Source organism: Ictalurus furcatus, chromosome 28 (genome assembly GCF_023375685.1).
Source record: "Ictalurus furcatus strain D&B chromosome 28, Billie_1.0, whole genome shotgun sequence".
NCBI classification, from domain to species: Eukaryota; Metazoa; Chordata; class Actinopteri; order Siluriformes; family Ictaluridae; genus Ictalurus; species Ictalurus furcatus.
The window spans coordinates 232,501-255,000 of NC_071282.1; the positions used below are offsets into that span (position 1 = coordinate 232,501).

The window sequence follows — 22,500 nt, forward strand, 5'->3', positions numbered from 1 at the left end:
AGAGCAATGCGGCGGCGCGTGCCATTTAAACCGTCTACACCCCCGCGTCAGTAAACAGTCCCGAGCGCGTTACTAACACCCGTGCTGATGTGGATCAGTGTTTTAACGCCGCTGATGAAGGCGCGGGGGCAGAAATAATGAGGGGAAAAACCCAGTTCCTCTCCTCACCTGCCGGACCTCTCCGTCTCGCGCTCACCGTGCTCCCATCTCATCCGCGCCGCGCGCTATATTTTTCCTCCTGCGATCCTCGGGGCTGTTTTTCGCAACGATGATGATGAAGAAGATGACGATGATGAAGATAATGCTCTTGATGATGATGATTATTACTGTAAATGAACCTCCATATCTTTTGACCGGTGTGTAAAAGCGTAAAGCGCGCGCACGCTGCAGATGCTCGCTCGCGGACGCGTGGCTCGGGAGCGCGCACTCTAGGTACTCTCCACCGCGGGCGTTACTAAGCAACCGGGCAGGAGGAAAACGAGGAGGATGCGGCGCGCGACCGCCACCCCCCCATCCCACTTCCACTCCTCCACCAACACACACACTCACACACACACTCACACACACACACACACACACATACACACACACACACACACACTCACACACACGCACACACACACACTCACACACTCTCACACACACACACACTCACTCACACGCACACACACATACACACACACCCACACACACACTCACAAACACACCCACACTCACACTCACACACCCACACTCACACTCACACACACACACACATACCCACACGCGACATTAATCACATCTTTTAATCTGAAAAGAAAAATATTCATTTTCTAAAGGGTGTGTGTGGTGTGTAGAATAAGAGCAAAGAGAAAAAACAGTTTCTGAAGTACAGGTGTGAAAATGAGTTCCTTTAGGACTTTACAGGAAGGTGCAGGAGAACCCTGGAGAACCCTGTGTATAAATTACTCACACGTTACGCAGATTAAAACCCAACGCATGCATGAACATAACTGTCTATACGCTTCATCTAAACTTTATTATACACCATAGTTCCGGTAATCTGATTGGACGAGCGGCTGTGTATCCCTCCGCTCCGCTGTGTTCGCGTAGTTCATAACCCTTACTACAGTTCACAACGTCATCAGCGGATGTGGCAGAGTACCTTTGCCAAAATGCCAAAATGAAGCTCCTTTCATGGGAATGTACAAATCTACGTTAGCTCGCTGACAGGCTGTAAAGTGGGAGTGGCTTCTTTGGGATCTATTTCAACTAAAAATAAACAATATGTTTGGCCATATTTTACCCAAAAGTCACTTACTCAATATCAATTTCTTGCTTATAGAATTGTTGTATAAAAGCAATATCACACTTGCAATTGTGCGGTTATACCTGAGATTACCTGAGATTATCTGAGATTACCTGTGATAACCTGAGATTATCTGAGATTACCTGAGATTATCTGAGATTATCTGTGATAACCTGAGATTACCTGAGATTATCTGAGATTATCTGTGATTACCTAAGATTATCTGAGATTACCTGAAATTACCTGAGATTATCTGAGATTATCTGAGATTATCTGAGATAACCTGAGATTATCTGAGATTACCTGAAATTATCTGAGATTACCTGAAATTACCTGAGATAACCTGAGATTATCTGAGATTATCTGAGATTATCTGTGATAACCTGAGATTATCTGAGATTACCTGAGATAACCTGAGATTATCTGAGATTACCTGAAATTACCTGAGATTATTTGAGATTATCTGAGATTATCTGAAATTACCTGAAATTACCTGAGATTATCTGAGATTATCTGAGATTATCTGAGATAACCTGAGATTATCTGAGATTACCTGAAATTATCTGAGATTACCTGAAATTACCTGAGATAACCTGAGATTATCTGAGATTATCTGAGATTATCTGTGATAACCTGAGATTATCTGAGATTACCTGAGATAACCTGAGATTATCTGAGATTACCTGAAATTACCTGAGATTATTTGAGATTATCTGAGATTATCTGAAATTACCTGAGATTACCTGAGATTATCTGAGATTATCTGAGATAACCTGAGATTATCTGAGATTACCTGAAATTATCTGAGATTACCTGAAATTACCTGAGATAACCTGAGATTATCTGAGATTATCTGAGATTATCTGTGATAACCTGAGATTATCTGAGATTACCTGAAATTACCTGAGATTATCTGTGATAACCTGAGATTATCTGAGATTACCTGAAATTACCTGAAATTACCTGAGATTATTTGAGATTATCTGAGATTACCTGAAATTACCTGAGATTATCTGAGATTACCTGAGGTTATCTGAGATTATTTGAGATTATCTGAGATTATCTGTGATTACCTGAGATTACCTGAAATTACCTGACATTATCTGAGATTACCTTAGATTACCTGTGGCCTTGTGCCTACACTGAATCACAGCTGTGCCAGCGTTCCGGATATGTGTGATTTGTATGTGTTGCTTAAATCAGCTCAGTTGTGTGAATTTTCAGTCCCAGGAGGCCGAGGTGGTAAAGACTGAGTGTACTGAGGTGCAGTAACAGGATGCTCAGTAGCTCCCTCTGGTGCACGGTGTTACAGTGCAGGGATCAGTGAGATGAAACTGTAGGTAGTTCAGTAGGTGGTGTACAGTATACGAGTTGGGACACACTGGGACACAGAGAACTGAATTTCCGGCGACATGACTACACACTTGTGTTGTAAAACGTCAGCAAAAATGTAAAATGTAAAGAATATTTTAGATTTATTTATATGTCATATAAAACTGTTAGCTTAATCACACTCATTTCTGTTATAATATGTCAAGCGGGATCGTAGGCAAGCTAGTGGATTTTTAAAAAAATCGTTAAACGCTTAAAAGTCATTAGACTCAAACAAACTATACACAACGTCAAATAAAGTTAAAAGTGCTAACGTAAATAATCATTTGAGAGCCACAACAACAAGAACAAGCTGCTTACATTTGTAAACGAAGTCGGCTGAGAGTTCGTCCCCCATTTTTTTCGAGCTGAGAGGCTTCAGAAACATGACGTCATTTCCAGTAACTCCCTGGGGTTTGAGGTGCATTGTGGGATATTTTAGGGAGTGAACGTTCCAATGCACTGGAAGGATTTTGTGATTGAGACAGCACTTAAAATGGCTGACTCCCTGATCAGTGCCCTGACTACTGAACTAGGGAGCTGGTTGAGACGCACCCAAATATTCTAAAGAGAGAAGCGGCTCACTGTGGGGTTACTTCCAACAGTTCAGTCCTCTGCTGACATCTGGTGGAACAGATTATATAGCAGGTTATTAAATAAGCTCCAGTCTCAGCAGAGGCCTGTGAATATTACCTTTTTCACCTAGAGGATCAAAACAGTCATCTTGGTGTTACTGAAGCCTTCACTGTGGTGCTGTAGGGGTTCTCTGGTTCCACCACCTCCCAAAAACATGCTAATAGGTGGACTGACTACGCTGCATTACTCATGGGTGTGTGTGTGTGTGTGTCACTGACTCTGGATCCACCTCCACCCTGACCAGGATAAAGCGTTACTGAAGGTGAATAGACCCTTGACCCTTGACCTTGTGACCCATGACCAGCTGGAGACTCCTCTGAGGGGAAATGTGGAGCATTCTACATCCTGTTTCACCTGAAAAAAAGTAAAAACCAAACTATACATGTCTTAAACTACACACTAGTTTTATTAAGGAGAAAAAGAAGAAGAAGAAGAAGAAGAAGAAGTTTTATTTATATAGTGCCTTTCCAAAGCTCAAGGTCGTTTCATCATATTAATCATACTCATGCAGGGGGAAGGAGAAATATTTTTTACTTTACTGCTTTTTAAACTTAATAAACTTCTTCACACGCCTCCATTTGTTTCTGTAATATTAATCCTTTTATAGTTGGCTGTGTTTATTTAAAAACTGACTGTTTTTCATCTGACTGTCCGATCACCAAACGACTCTTCAGATGTGTGACTCGATTCCCAATGCTTACTCCGAAGATCCGATTCGATCAAATGATCCGTTCAAGAAGTCGACTCACTCACGAACAACAAATCACTTTAAAAAAAGAAAAAAAGAAACTTGTTAAATTGCTTTTTAAGATATTTTCAGTGTGTCAGTTTCACTCTGTAATAACTGTATCATGATTTATTTATATATTTGATTATATTTTAAAATATTACCTTTAGCTAGTTGGCTAAACGTCATTAAAAGTTGACAAATTACCTCAGCAGCTCAAGCTAACTGCTAATCTAAAACATACACATGTTCTGTGACTCAGAATTTCTGTGAGAAATGCTGTCAGGTTAGCAGGTCTCCAGGGGTCCATGTGTCCAGGTGTCCGCTAGCTGGCTAGTTTGATCTACATCTGAGGACTGCAGCGGACAGATTGAAGCGTGCTATAACGCATTATAATGACAGATTTAGGGAATGAATGAATAGACCTTAAATTAACCCCTGTGAGTGTGAGCGACTTTACAGAGGAGGAGAACAACAGCAAAGTTTCTACAGGAGAAAGCTCTGAGTGTGTGCGTGTGTGTGTGCGTGTGTGTGTGTGTGTGTGTGTGTTTATACCCTGTAGCCTCTCCTGATTTGAGATAAAGAAGAAGAGACTGTTTCAGAGGAGGAGATAGTGTGGGCTTGATTAAGTTTAAATGTTTATTTGTTTGTTTATTTTTACACCTCCTGTAATAAAGGTCATATTTTATGATGAATATTCTGGTTTTATTACGCAGTCCAGTCTGTTGAATATATTGTAAGATACAGATTGAATATAACGATGCGATACGCTGTATAATGTTATCTTTCTCTGTGGGTTCACTTCATCTGACATCACACATCACTTCACTACTGTGGAAACAGGAAATGAGCCTAGAAAAGATAAGAAAATCCATCACACACACACACACACACACACGCACACACACGCACACACAAACACAAACATACACACACGCGCGCACACACACGCACACACACACACGCGCGCGCGCACACACACGCACAAACACACACGCGCGCGCGCACACACACACACGCGCACACACACGCACACACACAGCAGGTTAATTAGCAGTCAGGTGGTTTCAGCTGTAGTGAGAATAACAACGAGCCTCATGACTCGAACACAATGTAGAATAAATGAAGAATAAATGAAGAATAAATGAAGAATTTACAATGAATAAAAATAAGTTCTGTATAATGAGTACATTTCTAAGTTGTAATGTTTTAACTGGCACTCTGGTACGGTGCAATAAATATATTCATGTAAAAAAAGTACAAAGCACAAAACACACATAAAAGGTGCCAGTGATCACATTTAACTGCCGGGTTCTTGTGTAGTGTGTTATCCTACACTATATCATTTATCTTATCTTTTCTTTCAGAGACTTCTCTCCTTTTATCTTCCTGTTATCTGTAAAGTCTTTTGTCTCACTATCAGGTACACTCTCATTACACACTGTGTCTCATTCATATAAACCAGCAACCCTGCACAAGGTCCAGTGATTACGGTCACTCATGCACATGTATGTTCAATTTACCCGAAACATTTCAGGGACATTCCTCAACAAAGAAGAAGAAAAGGAAGATCAGAATATGAGGGACGTAAGGAAAGACAGAAGAGTGTGTACAGGACATGTTGATGTAAGGTATTTATTTCAAACATTAGTGACACCTTCATAAAAAAGTACAAAGTACAGAACACACAATTAAAGGTGAGAGTGATAATATTTAACTTCTGGGTTCTTGTGTAGTCGGTTATGCTGCACTATATCATTTATCTGAACGTTCCGCCCGTCGGTCCTGGCGTGTTTATGGGCTGTATTGTGGAAGATGAAAGCGGCTGTGTGTTATAAAGACTGCTCCAGCGACTTCACTTCTCTCACAGCCGGGAACTTCTCTGCACAGGAATCAAATCAGGTTCCATTTCTTTTTCTTTTTCTCTTTATTTACTGTATATTTGATGCAATTCCAGTTTATTTGATCTTACCTTGCATTATTATCTAAATACTGACCAATGTTTAATTTAACAGATTAACCTGAATAATGGGTGCCCGGGTTTCAGTCAAGAATCAGACTCCTTATACCTGGCACTTTGCCACCCAGGACAAAGGGGTGAGAACTCCTGCTGCATTCTGTTCTCTAAATCCTGCTTCACATTTCTTTTGTCCTAGTTAGCATGTCCTCTGATTAGCCAGATAACAACCGAGAGCGTGACATCTCACAACAGCGTGTCTGTCCTTTACATGTTCTTTTATTCCCTGGAAACTGATGTATAATTCTGCTCCCCAGTTTACACGCATCAATCCTTTCAGCGAAACATCCTACGAGGAGGCCAGGTTAATCCATCGCTACATCTACATCAGATATAAAGATCACTCATGGAATAGCTTTAGGTACGAGTTTAACACCCATAAAGGTGACACCTCGTTTATCTTAAGGGAAACCTACAACCGTTCCCAGATTCAGCTGCACTGCACCTCCGAGGGCGGCACTCATTACTGTCCCAACTACGGTAAGGTCCTGCTAACATATCAGTTCTGCACTACACTATACAGCCAAACAGACCAGCTTTTATAGATATGTGTACAGTATATACAGTGCTGCGCAAAAAGTCTTAGGCACCCTTTTTTAGTATAAATTTTGTTATAGATACTTTATTTTATGAAGTCTGCATTATTGAGTCAGTACAAAAACATTTGAGATTTCCAAACATGACTTTCCTAAAAGAAAAATGTTTGCATGTCAGAAAGGAAAGCAGCATGTTACGTGCTTGTTGTTGTTGTTGTTGTTGTTGTTGTTGTTGTTGTTGTTGCTGTTGTTTGCCCTAGCTGTATTTGGAATTTCAACATTTAAAATAACAACATGGACGGCTCCCTAAATGTACTGTACGTTGGATATTTGTCTGTTAAATTACTTGGTATTATAACTATACAGTAGCTCACGCTCTCCTTTATGACAGCATTATCTACTGTGTAGTCACATGACGTGTCTGGGCCCGAATCTGCACTTTCCAGTTTAATGCTGTAGCACCTGCTGGTCTTGCATTGCCCCTGACAGGTACTGTAAATGCCTCCCTGGCCACAGTACAGAGAGATAAAGCCTTCCCAATCCAGTCTTAACTGCGGCGTTAATAGAGAGAAGACAGACACCTCTAATGTACAGCTGTGATAGCAGCACGTGGCCGGTGCTGAGGGTGATAGCGGGTAATTAAGATAAGATAAGATGATACTTTATTAATCCCCGGATGGAGAAATTATTGTCTGTGCAAGTTAAATAACCCATAAAACCATAAGGTGTAATCTGCTTATTTTAAGTTGTTTCTAACCCAGAGGCGTCTGATGAACAGGAAAAATTGAAGAAGATGAAAGACTGAAAAAGCAAGCGGAGGAGAGAGAACATCTGGAACGCTTGGAACGTGAGAGAAGGATCCAGGAGGAGCTGAACAGAGAGAGCGAATCATCCAGACACAAGCTTTCTCAAGCAACTCAGCGGCTTCGTGAGAAACAGCGCTTCAGAGGTCAGGAACAGCATCATGAACGTACACAAGTTCTCCATCAGCAGATAGAAGACGACGCTGCTGCGATCGAGAGGGACGAGGTACGACTTTAATACGGATTGAGCACGTGATAAAATATCTCTTTTTACTAAGTGACATTTTTGCACATTTATTTCTGTAGGTTATTGATGTTGAAGAAAAATTCAAAGCGCTTTTGTTAAAGTACCAGATCACAGAAGATAAAGAGATACAGCACTACAAGATCTGGGGCAGGATTAAGACGCTCCAGAATGAAATCGCAGTCCAATATTGTAGAGAAAACGGCCTTTCAGTATGGTCTCAGTTCACCTTCGATCACGCTGTAGGGTATAACGAACTGTCTCTTACTGAGAAGCTCACAGTTCTTGAGGCATCTCTACAGTTCATTCTGTACAGTAGCAGTGAAGACGCTGAAGATGATGGAGATGAGCTGCTTGGCTGGGAGAAGAAGTACGACTTCTTCTTGGGATTGGTGGAGCAGCTTCATGCCACAAACCCGACTTTGGCCGAACGCATTTTATTAAACGTACTCGACACGATTTCAGACCTGTCACCACAAGGTAAGGACATTTTGGGTCAAATGTTGTTCAACAGAATCTGGACACCAACGGAAATAATGCTGTTCATTATCAAAAGTCCAGCTATCAAGTGTGATCAACTCGATTCAGTTCTCCACACCGCGCAAACCTACCACCTGGACTGCATCCTCGTGGTCTCTGCTCTTAGCAATGAAAACCCTTTAATGTTTCTTAAAGAACAAGTAAAATACATCCCGGAGAAAGATGCTGAGATGATCGTGAAGGAACTTCGTGAAGCAAACTGCCCAGAGAAAGTCTTGGTGCCGTTGAAGGATGTGCTTAGATACCTGGAGTCGGAACTCCCAAAATGTGAATCGAAGGAACTTACCGAGATCGATGATTTGAAAAGAAAGATAAGATCTCTTAAACTTACGGACCCAGACATCAACGTTCTGAAAGACGTATTAATTGGAATGTCATTAGCCGTGCGAGACTGCACCAAAACCACCAGAGCAGGCTATTTTCCAAGACGTACACAACTAGCATCGTTGCTTTTGCTCCTCCTTGCACAGCTGACGCAAAATAAAGGATCTCTTCTTGAGATTGGCACAGGTGAAGGCAAGTCCTGTATCTTAGCCATGTTTGCGACAATTATGGCTATTCGTGAAACAAAAGTGGACATTGTGACCAGCTCTCCGCTTCTCGCCCGGCGAGACCAAGAAGAGTGGTGTAAACTGTTTCAAATGTTTGGTGTCACCTCATCTGTAGTACCTCCAGCTTTCTCAGGTGCCTTTTCACCTGAGAAACATGAGGAAGATCTTAAAAATGCTTACAGACAACAAATAGTATATGGCACAGTGGGAGTGTTTGCAGCAGACACACTTAAACAGGAATTCGAGAAGAGGATTACCCGTAATGACAGGAACTTTGAGCTCGTAATAGTGGATGAAGTGGACTACATGACCTTGGACAATGGAGTTCAAGTGACGTTCTTGTCCCATGAATCTAGTGGATTTAGGCATGTGGAGCAAGTGCTTTCCAGCATATGGGCCATGATATCTGCATGTCAACCCATTGAAATGCTTGAAACAGGTGAGATCAAATGGGCAGCGAGGATACAGTACTTCCACAAAGCTGTAACAGCAGCCGTTATGGGACTGGAAACAGAAAGCTTCTCAGCAAACGAGATCTTGTTGCCTGGAGTGACTTTGGGGTTCTACACCCAGGAGGACATCGAAATGATACGTCAAGCCGAGAGCAAGAAAGAGAATGAAAGCGATGGTGATGGGAATGAGGATGGAATGTCCAAAGCATTATCTGAAGTCATGAAGAAACTTGGAGTTTCACAACAGTACGATCTGCTGAGCATATTTGAGGAGGTCTTGGAGAGCAGCGCCGTGTTTAAGTGCTATGCTTTAGAGAAGAAGAAAGCCAAAAGTTTCCACGCTCGGGAAAAACAAGGTGACCTTAATGTTGAAATGCTCCTGCTGGACGGAGGACTGGCGTGCGAAATCCTGTCTGAGAAATCGCTGATCGACGCGACTGTAAAGACAATAAATTCGTCTATCAAGTACTCGGATCACCTCCAAACGGCCGAAGAATCCGACACCTTCATCGTTGTCCCTTTTTTCTTGAAGAGTTATGTTGAGAATCAGTTGGAGGTTTTTGTCCGGAACGCACTAAGGGCTGTTGAGATGTCGCGGGGCCGAGAATACATGATCGACGCCTCGCCGGCCGCTGGACAGGAAACTGACAGACACGAGTATAACGCCATCATTCCAGTGGACTTCAAAGCGAGTGGAGTGCTGGAGAAAAACAAGAAGTGGGGTAACGGACTGCAGCAGTTTTTGGAGTTCAAGCACCAACTTGCGATTTCACCGATATCCAACGTGACAAACTACATGTCAAATTTCCATTACTTTAAAAGGTACCTCAGCAGGAATGGTATATTTGGTGTTTCAGGTACATTAGGAGGAAAGGCAGATCAGGACTTTCTGGCAAAACATTACGAAGCGAAGAGTTACACCGTACCTGCACATCGCCATAAGCGTGTGGTCGAGCTTCCAGTCATCCAGGTGAAAGGTGGGACTCACCAGTGGATCCAGACTATTTGTGAGACCTCATGGAAAGTAGCAGAGAGAGGACAAGTCGTCTTGGTGATTTGTGAGGACGTTAAAACGGCAGATGAACTCCACGTGAAAATACAAGATGGGGGCAGATTTAAAGCAGACCAGATTACTATGTACACCATCAGCGAGAAGCATGACATTGAAAAACAGACCTTCTGTGCAGGCAGAGTCATCATTGCTACGAATCTCGCAGGCCGGGGGACAGACATAAAGGTTGATGAAAATGTGAATAATTGTGGCGGTCTTTTCATTCTTCTTACTCACTTTCCACACAACCGAAGAGTGGAGAAACAAATATTCGGTCGTACGTCTCGGAAAGGCAATCCAGGGATGGTCCAGATGGTTGTGAACTGTGATCATCTCGCACCCGCTTACCAAGGTCAGTCTGTGGAAATCATGCGTCAGTTAAGAGAGGATTATGAAATTAAACGAATCCACGACATGGAAAGTGACGAGCTGGTTGAAATAAACCTGAAGGAAGATCTGTTTTCCACATTTTGTACATTGCTGAAGAACTTTGATGGGCATTACACACCGAACGAAAAACTGGACCCCATGCAAATGCGGCTCAGTAAAATTCCTGATTGCTTCACACATCATCAGCATAAGTTTGATTATCAGCCTGCCGTCAACGCTATGAAAGAATCTTGGGCCTTGTGGTTGACCCTTCATGAGGAGCACATCAACAGGCATGATGACTTCAGACAACTTGAAGCAGACCTTATCAGGACGATGGACGAGACAAGCAGAAAGCTGCTGCGAGGAGAAAGCGATCATTTCTACGATCACGTCAGACAGGCCATCGTAAGAACTGATCTGTACTGCCGAAACAAATCCAGAGATGACTTTGGAGTCAAATCCTATTGGCAGAAAGTTGCAAGCTTTGACCCACACTACAAGGCTGTGGCCCTCTACAACCAGGCGTACATCACCATCAACCTCGGCGGGGACAACTATAAAGCCGACGCTATGAACCTGCTGGAAGACGCAAAGAAATCCGTTGATGTCTACGTCTCAGAGGTCTCAAACACTATGGTCTCGTGTAACATCTCAGTCACTGGAAACGTCGAGCACCGCACAGACAACAACAACTTTCAGAGTCAAATGGAGGCCAGGATGAACATCTTTAAGTCGTGGAGGACGTACATCGATAACGCGTTGACTAAACTTCGAGAGCTGGAGAAAAGCAACAGCGACGCCATTACGGAGGACTGTTCGGTCTACACGTTGTCCTCAGAAAAGAACTTCATCGTCACGAACGAGCTGAGATCTTTATACGACTACGGCCTCGGTGTTGTTTTCGAGGTGAAAAAAAAGCCCAAGTTTTGCTTGGATGCTTTGATCTGTTTCATACTCGGGGTGGTGCAGGTGGTCGCTGGGATCCTAGTCTGTGCACTGACACTTGGGACAGCCAGCCAGTTTGGAATGGGTCTGATTTCAGAAGGAGTGTCGGACATGATCAGTGGAATCGAGGGGATGATAAAGGGCACCTTCGATTGGGTGTCATGGGCAATCTCGAAGAGTATCAGCATAGGGCTCGCTTTGCTAACGGCCGGGTTTAGCGTTATCAAGAAAGCAGTGACCGCAGTGTTTAAAGTGACAAAAAGTCTACTCAACGGTACCAAGTCCTTCTCTTCTGTTGCGTCGGAATTCATCAAATCAGGAAAGGCAACGTTTATGTCATTCAAAGGAAGCGTTCAGTCTGGTGTATCATCCCTCACTCAGACATCTTTTAAGGCTACACTGAAAAACATGGCATCTTCTACAGCGCTCAGACAGAACTTCAAACATGCCACGAAATACGCGGTTCAGGAACTCGGGAAACAGTCTGTGGTCACTGCCATGAACTACGCCATCGACAAAGCGCTTCAGGAAGTTCTTGGGAACATTTTACGAAGCAGTTTTAAGGACGTGGTTACTAAATCGGTGAAGGAGAACAGTAAACTGGATCTGAGTCTTGCCGAGTTCATCAGCTCAGGTGTTCCGAAAGCTGCCTTGGAAAAGGTGAATTTCAAGATTGACCATAAATACGAGACGCAAACACAAGAATCAGTCGCTATGCTCTGCGAAGATATCGCTCCTCACCTCATAGTGGACTGTACCACAGCACAAGAGGTTATCAGCAAACTCTCCGAGGTGTGTAACGCAGCAACCGAGATTATGGTTAAGGAGAAAGCGAGAGGTGTGTTTGAAATGGCAAAGCTGGTTCTGAAAGTAGCTGAGTACTCGACACGTCTCGCTCAAATACTGGAGGCCGTACCGACAAAGAAGATAATAGACCAGAAATTTGTTCCTGAATTTCTAGAGAGCATCAGTGAGCTTCAGAAAGGCATGACGGAATATGACCAGGACGGACGACACAATCTACACGATGTACAACGCCTTAAAAAAGAACTTCTACAGATTATCGCTGAGAAAGTTTCTGAGCAATTCGTCAGTTCCTGTTCTGAACATATAGCGTCTTTAATGACCGGCACATTTAAGAGTCAGTTGAGCAGTGCCGTTGGACAGGCGGTAGACCACGTCATGAGCAGGCTTCAAACGCAACGTTTCTTCCCTGACCAGAGGCAAAAACACAACGAGAAGACTGCGAGCCACAGGGAACCGGAACAGCTGTCGGACGTGGATATGACACGGCTAATGCGGTATGTGGAAGACATGAGCCGAGCCGATCAGCCCGCTACAGCCCTCGATGTGTACGTGCTCACGAAAAGTAATCTGCTCCATGGAAAAGGAATTCAACTCGCTGTCGTCGATGAGAACGGAAAACCGCTCACTGAGGAACGTTACCCAGGAACCAGCGAATCCGCAGGTCATATAAAACTGAGATTAACCAAACCTGCGAATGCCCCGCATCCATCACAGTAAGTCTGGCACTAGAGTGCTACGCAGCTCGCGTATAGAAATACATCTCATTGATGATGCTTCTGAACACCGTGTGCTGAACATCTTTTCCTTTTAAAAACAGAGCTGCTGCACAGCTGTACAGCGGCCATTTTGCCGTTGTACAAGATGACGGCAGGATAATCAGCGTGGACTCGGACCGTCCGAATGCTCTTTATCACGCACTCGCCCAAGCAATGGGCAGCGAGACAGAAGACCCAAAGAAAGAAGCTTTGATGCTACGTGAGAAAGTGATAAAGGAGGTGAGGCACATTTAATTTATGGCTCTGATTCCTTCGAGGTACAGCGTGAACACATCGTAGATCTGCTCAGAGTTACTGAGGTACTGAACTCACTGGCTGTTCCTCAGATAGACAGATCAGTCACTTTATTCCCCCAGAGGGAAATTCACAAACAGTTCATCGTTACTGGAGAAATTTATCACCACGTTAGCTTTTAGGGAAATACACAGGAGCGGAGAACGTTGGGTTAGTGTCCGGCTCGGCTCAGCAAATATGGACCCGAATTCCGTAGTAAGGAATAAAACTCTCAGGGAGTGATGTGATGGGACAATAATCAATAACTGGGATGAAACAGAGTTATTGTTAAAGCCCCAAAGTTGATTATTTTCCTTTAACAGCACGCCCTCAAGTGTTTTATCCCTCTCACACCACAGCGCGTTTATTTATTAAAAAATAACACATCATGCCTTTTAAACGAGTTACTTCCTGTTCTCACTTACGTTATAGCAGCTATAAAAACACTTGTTCCCTCACTTTATTCCTTCTCTTTACTCTCTCTCTATTCTCTCTCTCTATTCTCTCTCTCTATTCTCTCTCTTTATTCTCTCTCTATTCTCTCTCTCTATTCTCTCTCTCTATTCTCTCTCTTTATTCTCTCTCTATTCTCTCTCTATTCTCTCTCTCTATTCTCTCTCTATTCTCTCTCTTTATTCTCTCTCTATTCTCTCTCTCCATTCTCTCTCTCTATTCTCTCTCTATTCTCTCTCTATTCTCTCTCTATTCTCTCTCTATTCTCTCTCTCTATTCTCTCTCTTTATTCTCTCTCTATTCTCTCTCTTTATTCTCTCTCTCTATTCTCTCTCTTTATTCTCTCTCTATTCTCTCTCTTTATTCTCTCTCTATTCTCTCTCTATTCTCTCTCTTTATTCCCTCTCTATTCTCTCTCTTTATTTTCTCTCTATTCTCTCTCTTTATTCTCTCTCTATTCTCTCTCTTTATTCTCTCTCTTTATTCTCTCTCTATTCTCTCTCTTTATTCTCTCTCTATTCTCTCTCTTTATTCTCTCTCTATTCTCTCTCTATTCTCTCTCTTTATTCTCTCTCTCTATTCTCTCTCTTTATTCTCTCTCTTTTCTCTCTCTCTATTCTCTCTCTTTATTTTCTCTCTTCTCTCTCTATTCTCTCTTTATTCCTTCTATTCTCTCTGTTCTCTCTCTGTTCTCTCTCTCTATTCCCTCTCTTCACGTTAAACAGATAAAAAAGCTAAATCGCAGTGTGTGTGTGAGTGAGAAACAGTAGAGAAGTGTAAATCTGTGATGAAGATTTGGGAAAACGTAAAGTTACAGCTTCCCCTCTGACTGTTACAGAGCGCTGACACTGGAGACTCCTTCCATAAAGGTTAAATAAACATTGATATGCCCTGGATATATGAGATGTATACGGTATAATGAGAGTTTTTGGTTGGCTTGTGGCTGTGGAAGCGTATAAACACACGAGAATTTCGACACTGCTATAACATAAACACAAACTATGTGAATATCTGACCAATCGGTGTCCAGCGTTACTCACCTGCACCTGCACATGTGACGAGAGGTGATCAGGACTGTGTTTAATCTGCAGATCCAGACGAACCTCGACTCGTACGCACCCGTGCTTAACCTCCAGAGAGGATATGACTTCGCTCAGAGGAACCCTGGGAAATACGGCGTACCTGGTGGAGGTAAAAGGGAGACCGACGCTGCGCTGCAGGAATACTTACAGAGCGTTAAATTCATCAGAAGTGACGAACGCATCCTCATCAAAATGTACCGCCTCGGATTTGTCGGTGAAAATCACCGGTAAAGTATCTGATCTCTGAGGTGATTTATTTATGTATTCATGTCACAACAGCACCGTGTACGGAGATCCGTGATAAAGTATGAGGATTAAACTGATACACCAATAAAGAATGATCATTTAAGTATTACAGTAGTACATCAGCGGGGGTGTCCATTTACTTCATTCTGTACAGCTGGAGGAAGACCAGTACTCACCTGAGCTCGAAATTAGACCACCAGTTTAAAGAAGAAGATTTCATGCTAATTTCATTCTAACAAGTTCTCTCTCTCTCTCTCTCTCTCTCTCGACAGTGTTCTAACTGCTCGGAGGTCCACTAACAACACCACTGGGACGCTCAAAACGAGCCACATTCCACCCAAGGACTCCATCAGACAAGCTCAGGCGTTCATGGAAAGCTCAAACTCGAGTTCACACGTGAGCGAGTTTAAAAAGAAAAACCCGCAGCTTTATAATCTGATCAGCAGCATAAAGACTGACAGTGACGGACAGAACCTGATTGCCATGGAGGTTCTGGGACAGGATCACAGACGAGCTTTAACTACGGGCCCAAGCAGGATCTCCCAGATGGCCAGGTACCATTCCCACCGTTAGGCACAGCGCTACAGACGTTAAGCAGTGGATTATTTACTTCATTAAAACTCAACGGAAAAGATGGAATCTGCTTTTAACGTTTGTTTTTTTTTTGTAGGAATCTTCTAGCAGACACTACGATCAGTGGAGACGTAGAGCTTCTGCTGAAACGCTGCATGATCCTACACCACCCACTGACCTCAGAAAAGCTCAGAGGCGCTCTAGGTAAGAACCTGGGAGGTGTTCGTCCTGCTAGACCCATGCATTTTTACGTAGTTTCACCACGTTACTGCTGATTAGTTTCATAAATAACGCTATTCATTAATAACAGCAGCTCTGAACGCAGCGCAGGTTTATATTAACGCGCACGTTCTAATACGTTATCGTTTCTATAGCAACAGCTCATTCACAGCGGACGCTCCGCCGATAATAAACAAATTAAAAACTTACGTAATCGTTAATATGGTGAAAATGTCATCTTTGACATATTAGATTAGAGAGATTAAAGAGTGTTATTGTCATTAGAGTAATAGAAGTGTACAGTATCATAAAGTAACGTTCTCGAAGGCCTTGGCGGGACATCGCAGACGTCACAGACAGCAGCGGATACACTCGACAAAAAATGAGAGGAAGACACACAGTGGACAAGACAATGAATACAACACGGCGTTAAACACGGCGTAAAACACGGCGTAACTGATGGTCTGAGAGTAAAAGAGCTGTCGTGTTGCTGCAGCTGATAATATTCTTGCGTGTATGTCCAGGTGAAGGCGTTCTGTCTCAGAGTCACGTGTTGTCCGATGACGGTATCCGAGGCTACTACAAAGCGGGATACAGAAACCTGGTGTCGGAGTACAGCCGCATGGGAATCCTGGATCAGAACCAGCGCGAGCGCCTGGACGAGTGGGTGACTCAGGACCGGCACGAGGACACTAACACTGCGGAGTACCGCCAGCTTCAGCAGGGATTACGCGAAAAAGCAGACGGAGAACGTGTCTAGTGTTAATGAACACGTGATCTCTTCAGCACCTCATGATAATTATGATGATGATGATGATGATGATGGTTATAGCAAGTAGGACATGATTGATCTCGGCCACTGAAATCGTTTTCACTGCAAACAATCACATTTTAGCAAGTGAAGATATCTTGTTCTGTTGGTAGATCATTTTAAGCACTTATATCTATGAAAGAGCGATAGAACAAGAGCATTTCAAACTCAAAAACAAGTAAAAAGTGTCTAGAAATGACATTTTCAATAAAAAATTTGTTTACATTATATACAGTACATAATACAAAACTGCAATGTGGTAAATGACTTTTTTGTGATTTTATTTGTAGTTAAATCAGTACGCTTGACAATAATGTTCTAACGTGTGTGTTTAGTGTTTAAAAGTGAGGGGGGGTCAGGGGATTACAGGGTCATTACACAAAGCAGGAACGCATGAACTGAATTACAGACATAAGAACGATGTCGGGCTGTGATTAAATTTCATATATATAACAGGAACACGCCGATATTTCAGGCTTCTCTCTGATTAAAAGGTAAAATACACACTGTGAAATCATTTTGCTTAAAACTGGGTGCTAATTTATAATCACATAAGTCTAAAACGAGGGAATTTTACGATAAGAGTGGACGTTTTACACAGATATATTGTCAAATGTTTTGTTATTAATCTGATTTACAGCGGTAACTGATCTCATTTCATGGAAATTGTGCCAATAAAATTTGACTAGTTTACCTTTGGTGCTCGTTTTATTTCTTAAAAATGAGATGTAAAAACTAAGACAAACTGTCTGGACCAATCAAAGGGCTGGATAGATTTGGACACACCCACTCATTATTATAGGGGATAAATGACCAAACATAGTGGAATTGATGAAATGGACAAAGTATAATCAACATTTGTATTCTGTTATAAATTTAGCCCTTTAGATAGTTAATGAAGTTTTTTTTTTTTTTTTTTTTTTATCTTTTAGTGATCCAGTATGGCTATAGCTTACATAAATGTTCCACAGTCTCTGAGTAAAACATTAACATCATGCACCAAGCTGCATTTTTATGGTCGGAGCAGGACGCTGTAACACGCTGTGAATCTTTGTTAAATTAAATAAAAAGAAAGATCTCAGGGTGCAGTTTGTTTTAAATCCCTTCTGAATTACTGTCATTTATTTCCACACATCAAGCAGTCATGCATTGAGATCTGAGTAGCTTCAGTACAGGGATCACTAGTCACAAGTCGAACTTGATGAATACTGTTGGACATATGGGTGTGATGGTCAGGGGTGCACAAACTTTTGGCTGTATAGTGTATAATATGCATATTGTAATGTACATAGTAATAATAGATACTCGTGCTGTTAGCGGCCTTGTTAATGTTTATTTGTGCAACAAACTGCATGAAGTGTACTGCAGAGTAAGACATTTCTTGTGAGGCAGTGTTCTCTCTGTCTGTGTGTGTGTAAGTGTGTGTGTGTAACTGTGTGTGTAAGTGTGTGTGTGTGTGTGTAAGTGTGTGTGTAAGATGGCGGATTTCTCTCAGACAGACGTGTTTTTTAAAATCAGTGATAAATGTGGAATGCGGCATCTAGGTATTTATATGTATAAATATATTAACATACATCTATATCAAATAAATAAATTAAAAATAAATATACTTCGTGGGCGGTCCTTCCAAACCGGAAATGAAGTCGCCGGAAACCGGAAACCATCACAGTAAACACTACGGCAGCGACTGGTTAACAGAGCTGAGCACACAGTTATGATCTCTCAGACTTTCTGCAGAAATAGTTATAGAAATAGTTAGAATAGTTAGAGTTGTGTACCATAAACCCTATTCATAACGGAAATCAGTGAGATTTTGTGCACGCGCTGAATGATCAGAAGAGGCTGAGCGCGCGGCTCGGAGGACTCTTCCCTGAGTGAGCGCGCCTTTCCCGGGGAGGCCTGGACACTCGAGTCCGGGGATTTAGTCACGGCCTAGTGTAAACACAGCTCAGGCAAAGAGGTGAGGAAGTTTTTATTTATTTATTTATTTTATATACAGAAGTTTGTAACTCCATCTGCACAGAAACTTTCTTTAAATTAACATTCACTCGTAGTGTGTGTGTTTCTGAAGCAGAATTCTGAATTACACTCCCTACAGTACACTGTACAGGGTACAGAACCTAGAACTGACAAATCAATACTACTTCTTCATTCTGTACTTCAGCTTCTTCTTTCATTATTTTCTGGATGTAAAAAGTACACAAGACACTGACTGAAGATGCCCTGCTGAGTGCTCTGCGTGCTGATTGGCTGAGTGCTCTCCGTGCTGATTGGCTGAGTGCTCTGCGTGCTGATTGGCTGAGTGCTCTGCGTGCTGAGTGCTCTGCGTGCTGATTGGCTGAGTGCTCTGTGTGCTGATTGGGTGATTGTTTTCTAGGATGTCCGACTCGGACAGTGACGAGGATCAGGACCGTCCCTTCCACCTGACCGGCTTCCTGTTCGGAAACATTAATGAGGATGGACAGCTGGAGGATGACAGCGTCCTGGACACGGTGAGAACAGAGGGGCGAGAGAGAAAAATTATGAATAACCTGTCAGTGTCAAAAGAGGAAATGAGGGATGGAAAAATAAAGAGAGAGAATAAAATGAGTAATGTTTCATAGTACAAGTTCATTCTGTCTCTCTGTCTGTCTCTCTGTCTGTCTCTCAGGAGAGTAAGAAGCACTTGGCGGGTCTGGGCTCTCTTGGTCTAGGCGCACTCATTACAGAGATCACCGCCACTGAGGAGGACACCGAGCAGAACACTGACGCAGACGGTGTGTGTGTGTGCGTGAGACCGAGAGAGAGGCCATTATGGGAGGTATATTGAAGAAACCAGCAACTTTTGATTGTGTGTGTGTGTGTGTGTCTGTGTGTGTAGGCTGGGTGAAGAGCACTGACGATGCAGTGGATTATTCAGACATCAGTGAAGTCGCCGAGGATGAATCCCGAAAATACAAACAAGCCATGAGTAGCATGCAGCTGTCACACAGAACAGGTACACACACACACACAGAGAATATGTCTGTTTAAGAACTACTGGATCATGTTCTGTCCTTGCTTTCCTCTGTGTGTGTGTGTGTGTGTGTGTGTGTGTGTGTAGATGATGAGGATGATTATGACGCTGACTCTGAGGACATTGACGCTAAGCTCATGCCCCCGCCCCCTCCACCGATCCAGCCAATCATAGCTAAGAAAGAAGACCCACCCACTCAGAGCCCCAGTGGTGAGATTTACAGACACATACCCCCCCTAGATCAGTTCAGAACAAACCCATGTATAGATTTGTTTACATTTCTCTCTCTCTCTCCCTCGCTCTCTCTGTAGTGAGTGATGAAGGGGACGGTATTATTCTTCCCTCCATCATTGCTCCCTCCTCTGTCGGGGAGAAGGCGGAGTTTAGCAGCTCCTCAGACAGCGAGAGTGAGTGTGATAGGGCGACACCCACAGGAGGGGTGGGGCTTCAGTCCAGCCTCACACTCCCATTGGCTGGAATCATGCAGAAGGACACTGCTAAAGCCCTGCCTCAAGTAACTGAACTGTTCCCCGAGTTCAGACCGGGCCAGGTATACACACACACACACACACACACACGTATGCTATACACGTACGTATACACACACTTGCTGGGATTGTAACCATACCAGGTTATTTCATGTATCAGGTTCTGCGGTTCCTGCGTTTGTTCGGACCCGGTAAGAACATGCCGTCAGTGTGGCGCAGCGCTCGGAGGAAGAGGAAGAAGAAACACAAAGACGCGCACTCAGACACGCCCACTGTCGACGGCGAATCACATGCTCCGGAGGGCGGAGATGAGAAGAAATCTGGATGGGATTATGAATATGCCCTGCCCCCTCCTCCAGAGCAGTGCCTGTCTGATGATGAGGTGGGACACACACACACACACACACACCTGTGTGTGTGTATATATATTTATATATAGCATAAACTAGCTAATGATAAAACTAACGATTTACTTATTTAGCACATAGCGTTTTTTTTTTTTTATATGGACAATCTGTCTGTCTCTCCCTGTATCTGTGTTTATAGATCTCCATGATGGCGCCGGTGGAGTGTAAGGGTGTGTCGGTGGTGTGTGAGGGCGAGGGTGTGTGTGAGTCGAGGCCGCGTGTAGCCGAGTGGCGCTACGGTCCGGCTCAGCTGTGGTACGACATGCTGGGTGTGCCCGAGGACGGCGCGGGGTTTCACTACGGCCTCATACTGCGCCAGGACAGCACCGACACACACACTGAAACACACATTGAGACACACACAGAAGCACCTGCTGAAACACTTGCTGACACACACGCAGACACACACACACTTGGTGCTGAGCAGAGCAGCGAACAGGACAAGGAGCAGTCTGAGGTCTGTACATCACACACACACACCCCACACGAGTGTGTTTGTATACAGGTCAGTTTATGTGTGTGTGTGTGTGTGTGTGTGCAGCTGGAGGACGAGCTCTTCCTCATGGTCACACAGCTGCAGTGGGAGGACGATATCATCTGGAATGGAGAGGACGTGAAACACAAGGGCACTAAGACCCAGAGGGCCAGTCTGGCAGGGTGGCTTCCCTCCAGCATGACACGCAATGCTAATGCTTACAACGCACAACAGGGTACACACACCTCACTCTTAAACACACACACACACACACACATCACTCTTAAACACACACCAGCAGCAACACTTAAACACACAATGTGTCAGAATGTTTCTCCAATCATCAGCCATGTCTACTTTATTTTTGTTTTTGGTGTGTGTGTGTGTGTGTAGGTCTGAGTCGCAGTAATTCCCAGCTGATACCCCCGACTCCGCCCCCAATTCCCAAAACTCCCTCTATAACGGGCTCTAAACGCGACAAGCACAGTCAGGACGGTGAGGAAACGCACTGAACACTGGCGTGTCCCAAATCACACTTCACTGGCCCTAATAAACATTATTACTAATTCACACTCGTAACAGTTCATCTGAAACTGTTAGAACTCCTAGATCTGAGTTTCATCCCATAATCCACCTTTTATCCACATCATACCATAATAAATCTCACTAGACATCTGTGTGTGTGTGTGTGTGTGTGTGTGTGTGTGTGTAGTTTCCCACGAGGGTGATTCTCTGTGGTACTCGATTTTCCCGATCGATAACGAGGAGCTGGTGTACGGACGATGGGAAGACAACATCATCTGGGACGATCAGAATATGGAGCGTCTGCTGTCTCCTCCTGTCCTGACCCTCGACCCCAATGATGAGAACATCATACTGGGTAACCTTTAACCTTTTCTTTAAACTATACCTCTATTCAGCGTAGAAGCCCTTTTGATCACAAGTAACCTTAAGCCCGTGTGTGTGTGTGTGTGTGTGTGTGTGTGTGTGTGCGTGTGTGCACGTGCGCGTGTGTGTGTACAGAGATCCCCAGTGAGAAGGAGGAGAGAACATCTCACTCTCCATCTAAAGAGAACAAGAAGGAGTCTTCTCTGAAAAAGAGCCGCATTCTGCTGGGGAAAACGGGCGTCATTAAAGAGGAACCACAACAGGTTAAACACCCTCACCTGTCCACTGTGAGCGTGTCCCGAACCCCACACACACTTTCTATTTAGTCCACATAAACATCCTCACCTGTGGGCATGTCCCAAACACATAAAAAAAATCTTTGTATTGTTGGTCTCTGAGAGTGTGTGTATTGTAGGTGTTAGAGTTCTCTCTCTCTCTCTCTCTCTCTCTCTCTGTGTGTGTGTGTGTGTGTGT

General features: G+C 43.5%; 2 protein-coding genes across 3 annotated transcripts in view; both read left to right on the forward strand.

The window, feature by feature from the left end:
- The first annotated feature begins 5,836 nt into the window (after nucleotides 1–5,836).
- LOC128603265 (uncharacterized) lies at nucleotides 5,837–18,235 on the forward strand. The gene is made up of 10 exons (XM_053617577.1): nucleotides 5,837–5,924; nucleotides 6,038–6,119; nucleotides 6,297–6,519; nucleotides 7,354–7,604; nucleotides 7,685–13,053; nucleotides 13,158–13,335; nucleotides 14,934–15,151; nucleotides 15,443–15,724; nucleotides 15,841–15,947; nucleotides 16,487–18,235. Exons 2-10 carry the CDS (start codon nucleotides 6,051–6,053, stop codon nucleotides 16,720–16,722), a joined length of 6,933 nt encoding a protein of 2,310 aa, XP_053473552.1. The 5' UTR covers nucleotides 5,837–5,924; nucleotides 6,038–6,050; the 3' UTR covers nucleotides 16,723–18,235.
- A 164-nt stretch (nucleotides 18,236–18,399) lies between these two features.
- taf1 (TAF1 RNA polymerase II, TATA box binding protein (TBP)-associated factor) overlaps nucleotides 18,400–22,500 on the forward strand; it is a 12,862-nt gene continuing 8,761 nt past the window's right edge. Inside the window, exons 1-12 of one of the 2 annotated variants that reach the window (XM_053618180.1) lie at nucleotides 18,400–18,733; nucleotides 19,151–19,265; nucleotides 19,424–19,529; nucleotides 19,634–19,750; nucleotides 19,856–19,978; nucleotides 20,080–20,318; nucleotides 20,417–20,638; nucleotides 20,803–21,120; nucleotides 21,205–21,373; nucleotides 21,532–21,633; nucleotides 21,851–22,018; nucleotides 22,162–22,313. In XM_053618180.1, coding sequence (XP_053474155.1) covers nucleotides 19,152–19,265; nucleotides 19,424–19,529; nucleotides 19,634–19,750; nucleotides 19,856–19,978; nucleotides 20,080–20,318; nucleotides 20,417–20,638; nucleotides 20,803–21,120; nucleotides 21,205–21,373; nucleotides 21,532–21,633; nucleotides 21,851–22,018; nucleotides 22,162–22,313 — 1,830 coding nt within the window. In that variant the 5' untranslated portion in view covers nucleotides 18,400–18,733; nucleotide 19,151. The remainder of the gene's footprint in view (nucleotides 18,734–19,150; nucleotides 19,266–19,423; nucleotides 19,530–19,633; nucleotides 19,751–19,855; nucleotides 19,979–20,079; nucleotides 20,319–20,416; nucleotides 20,639–20,802; nucleotides 21,121–21,204; nucleotides 21,374–21,531; nucleotides 21,634–21,850; nucleotides 22,019–22,161; nucleotides 22,314–22,500) is intronic. The other variant, XM_053618181.1, reaches the window with a different exon arrangement.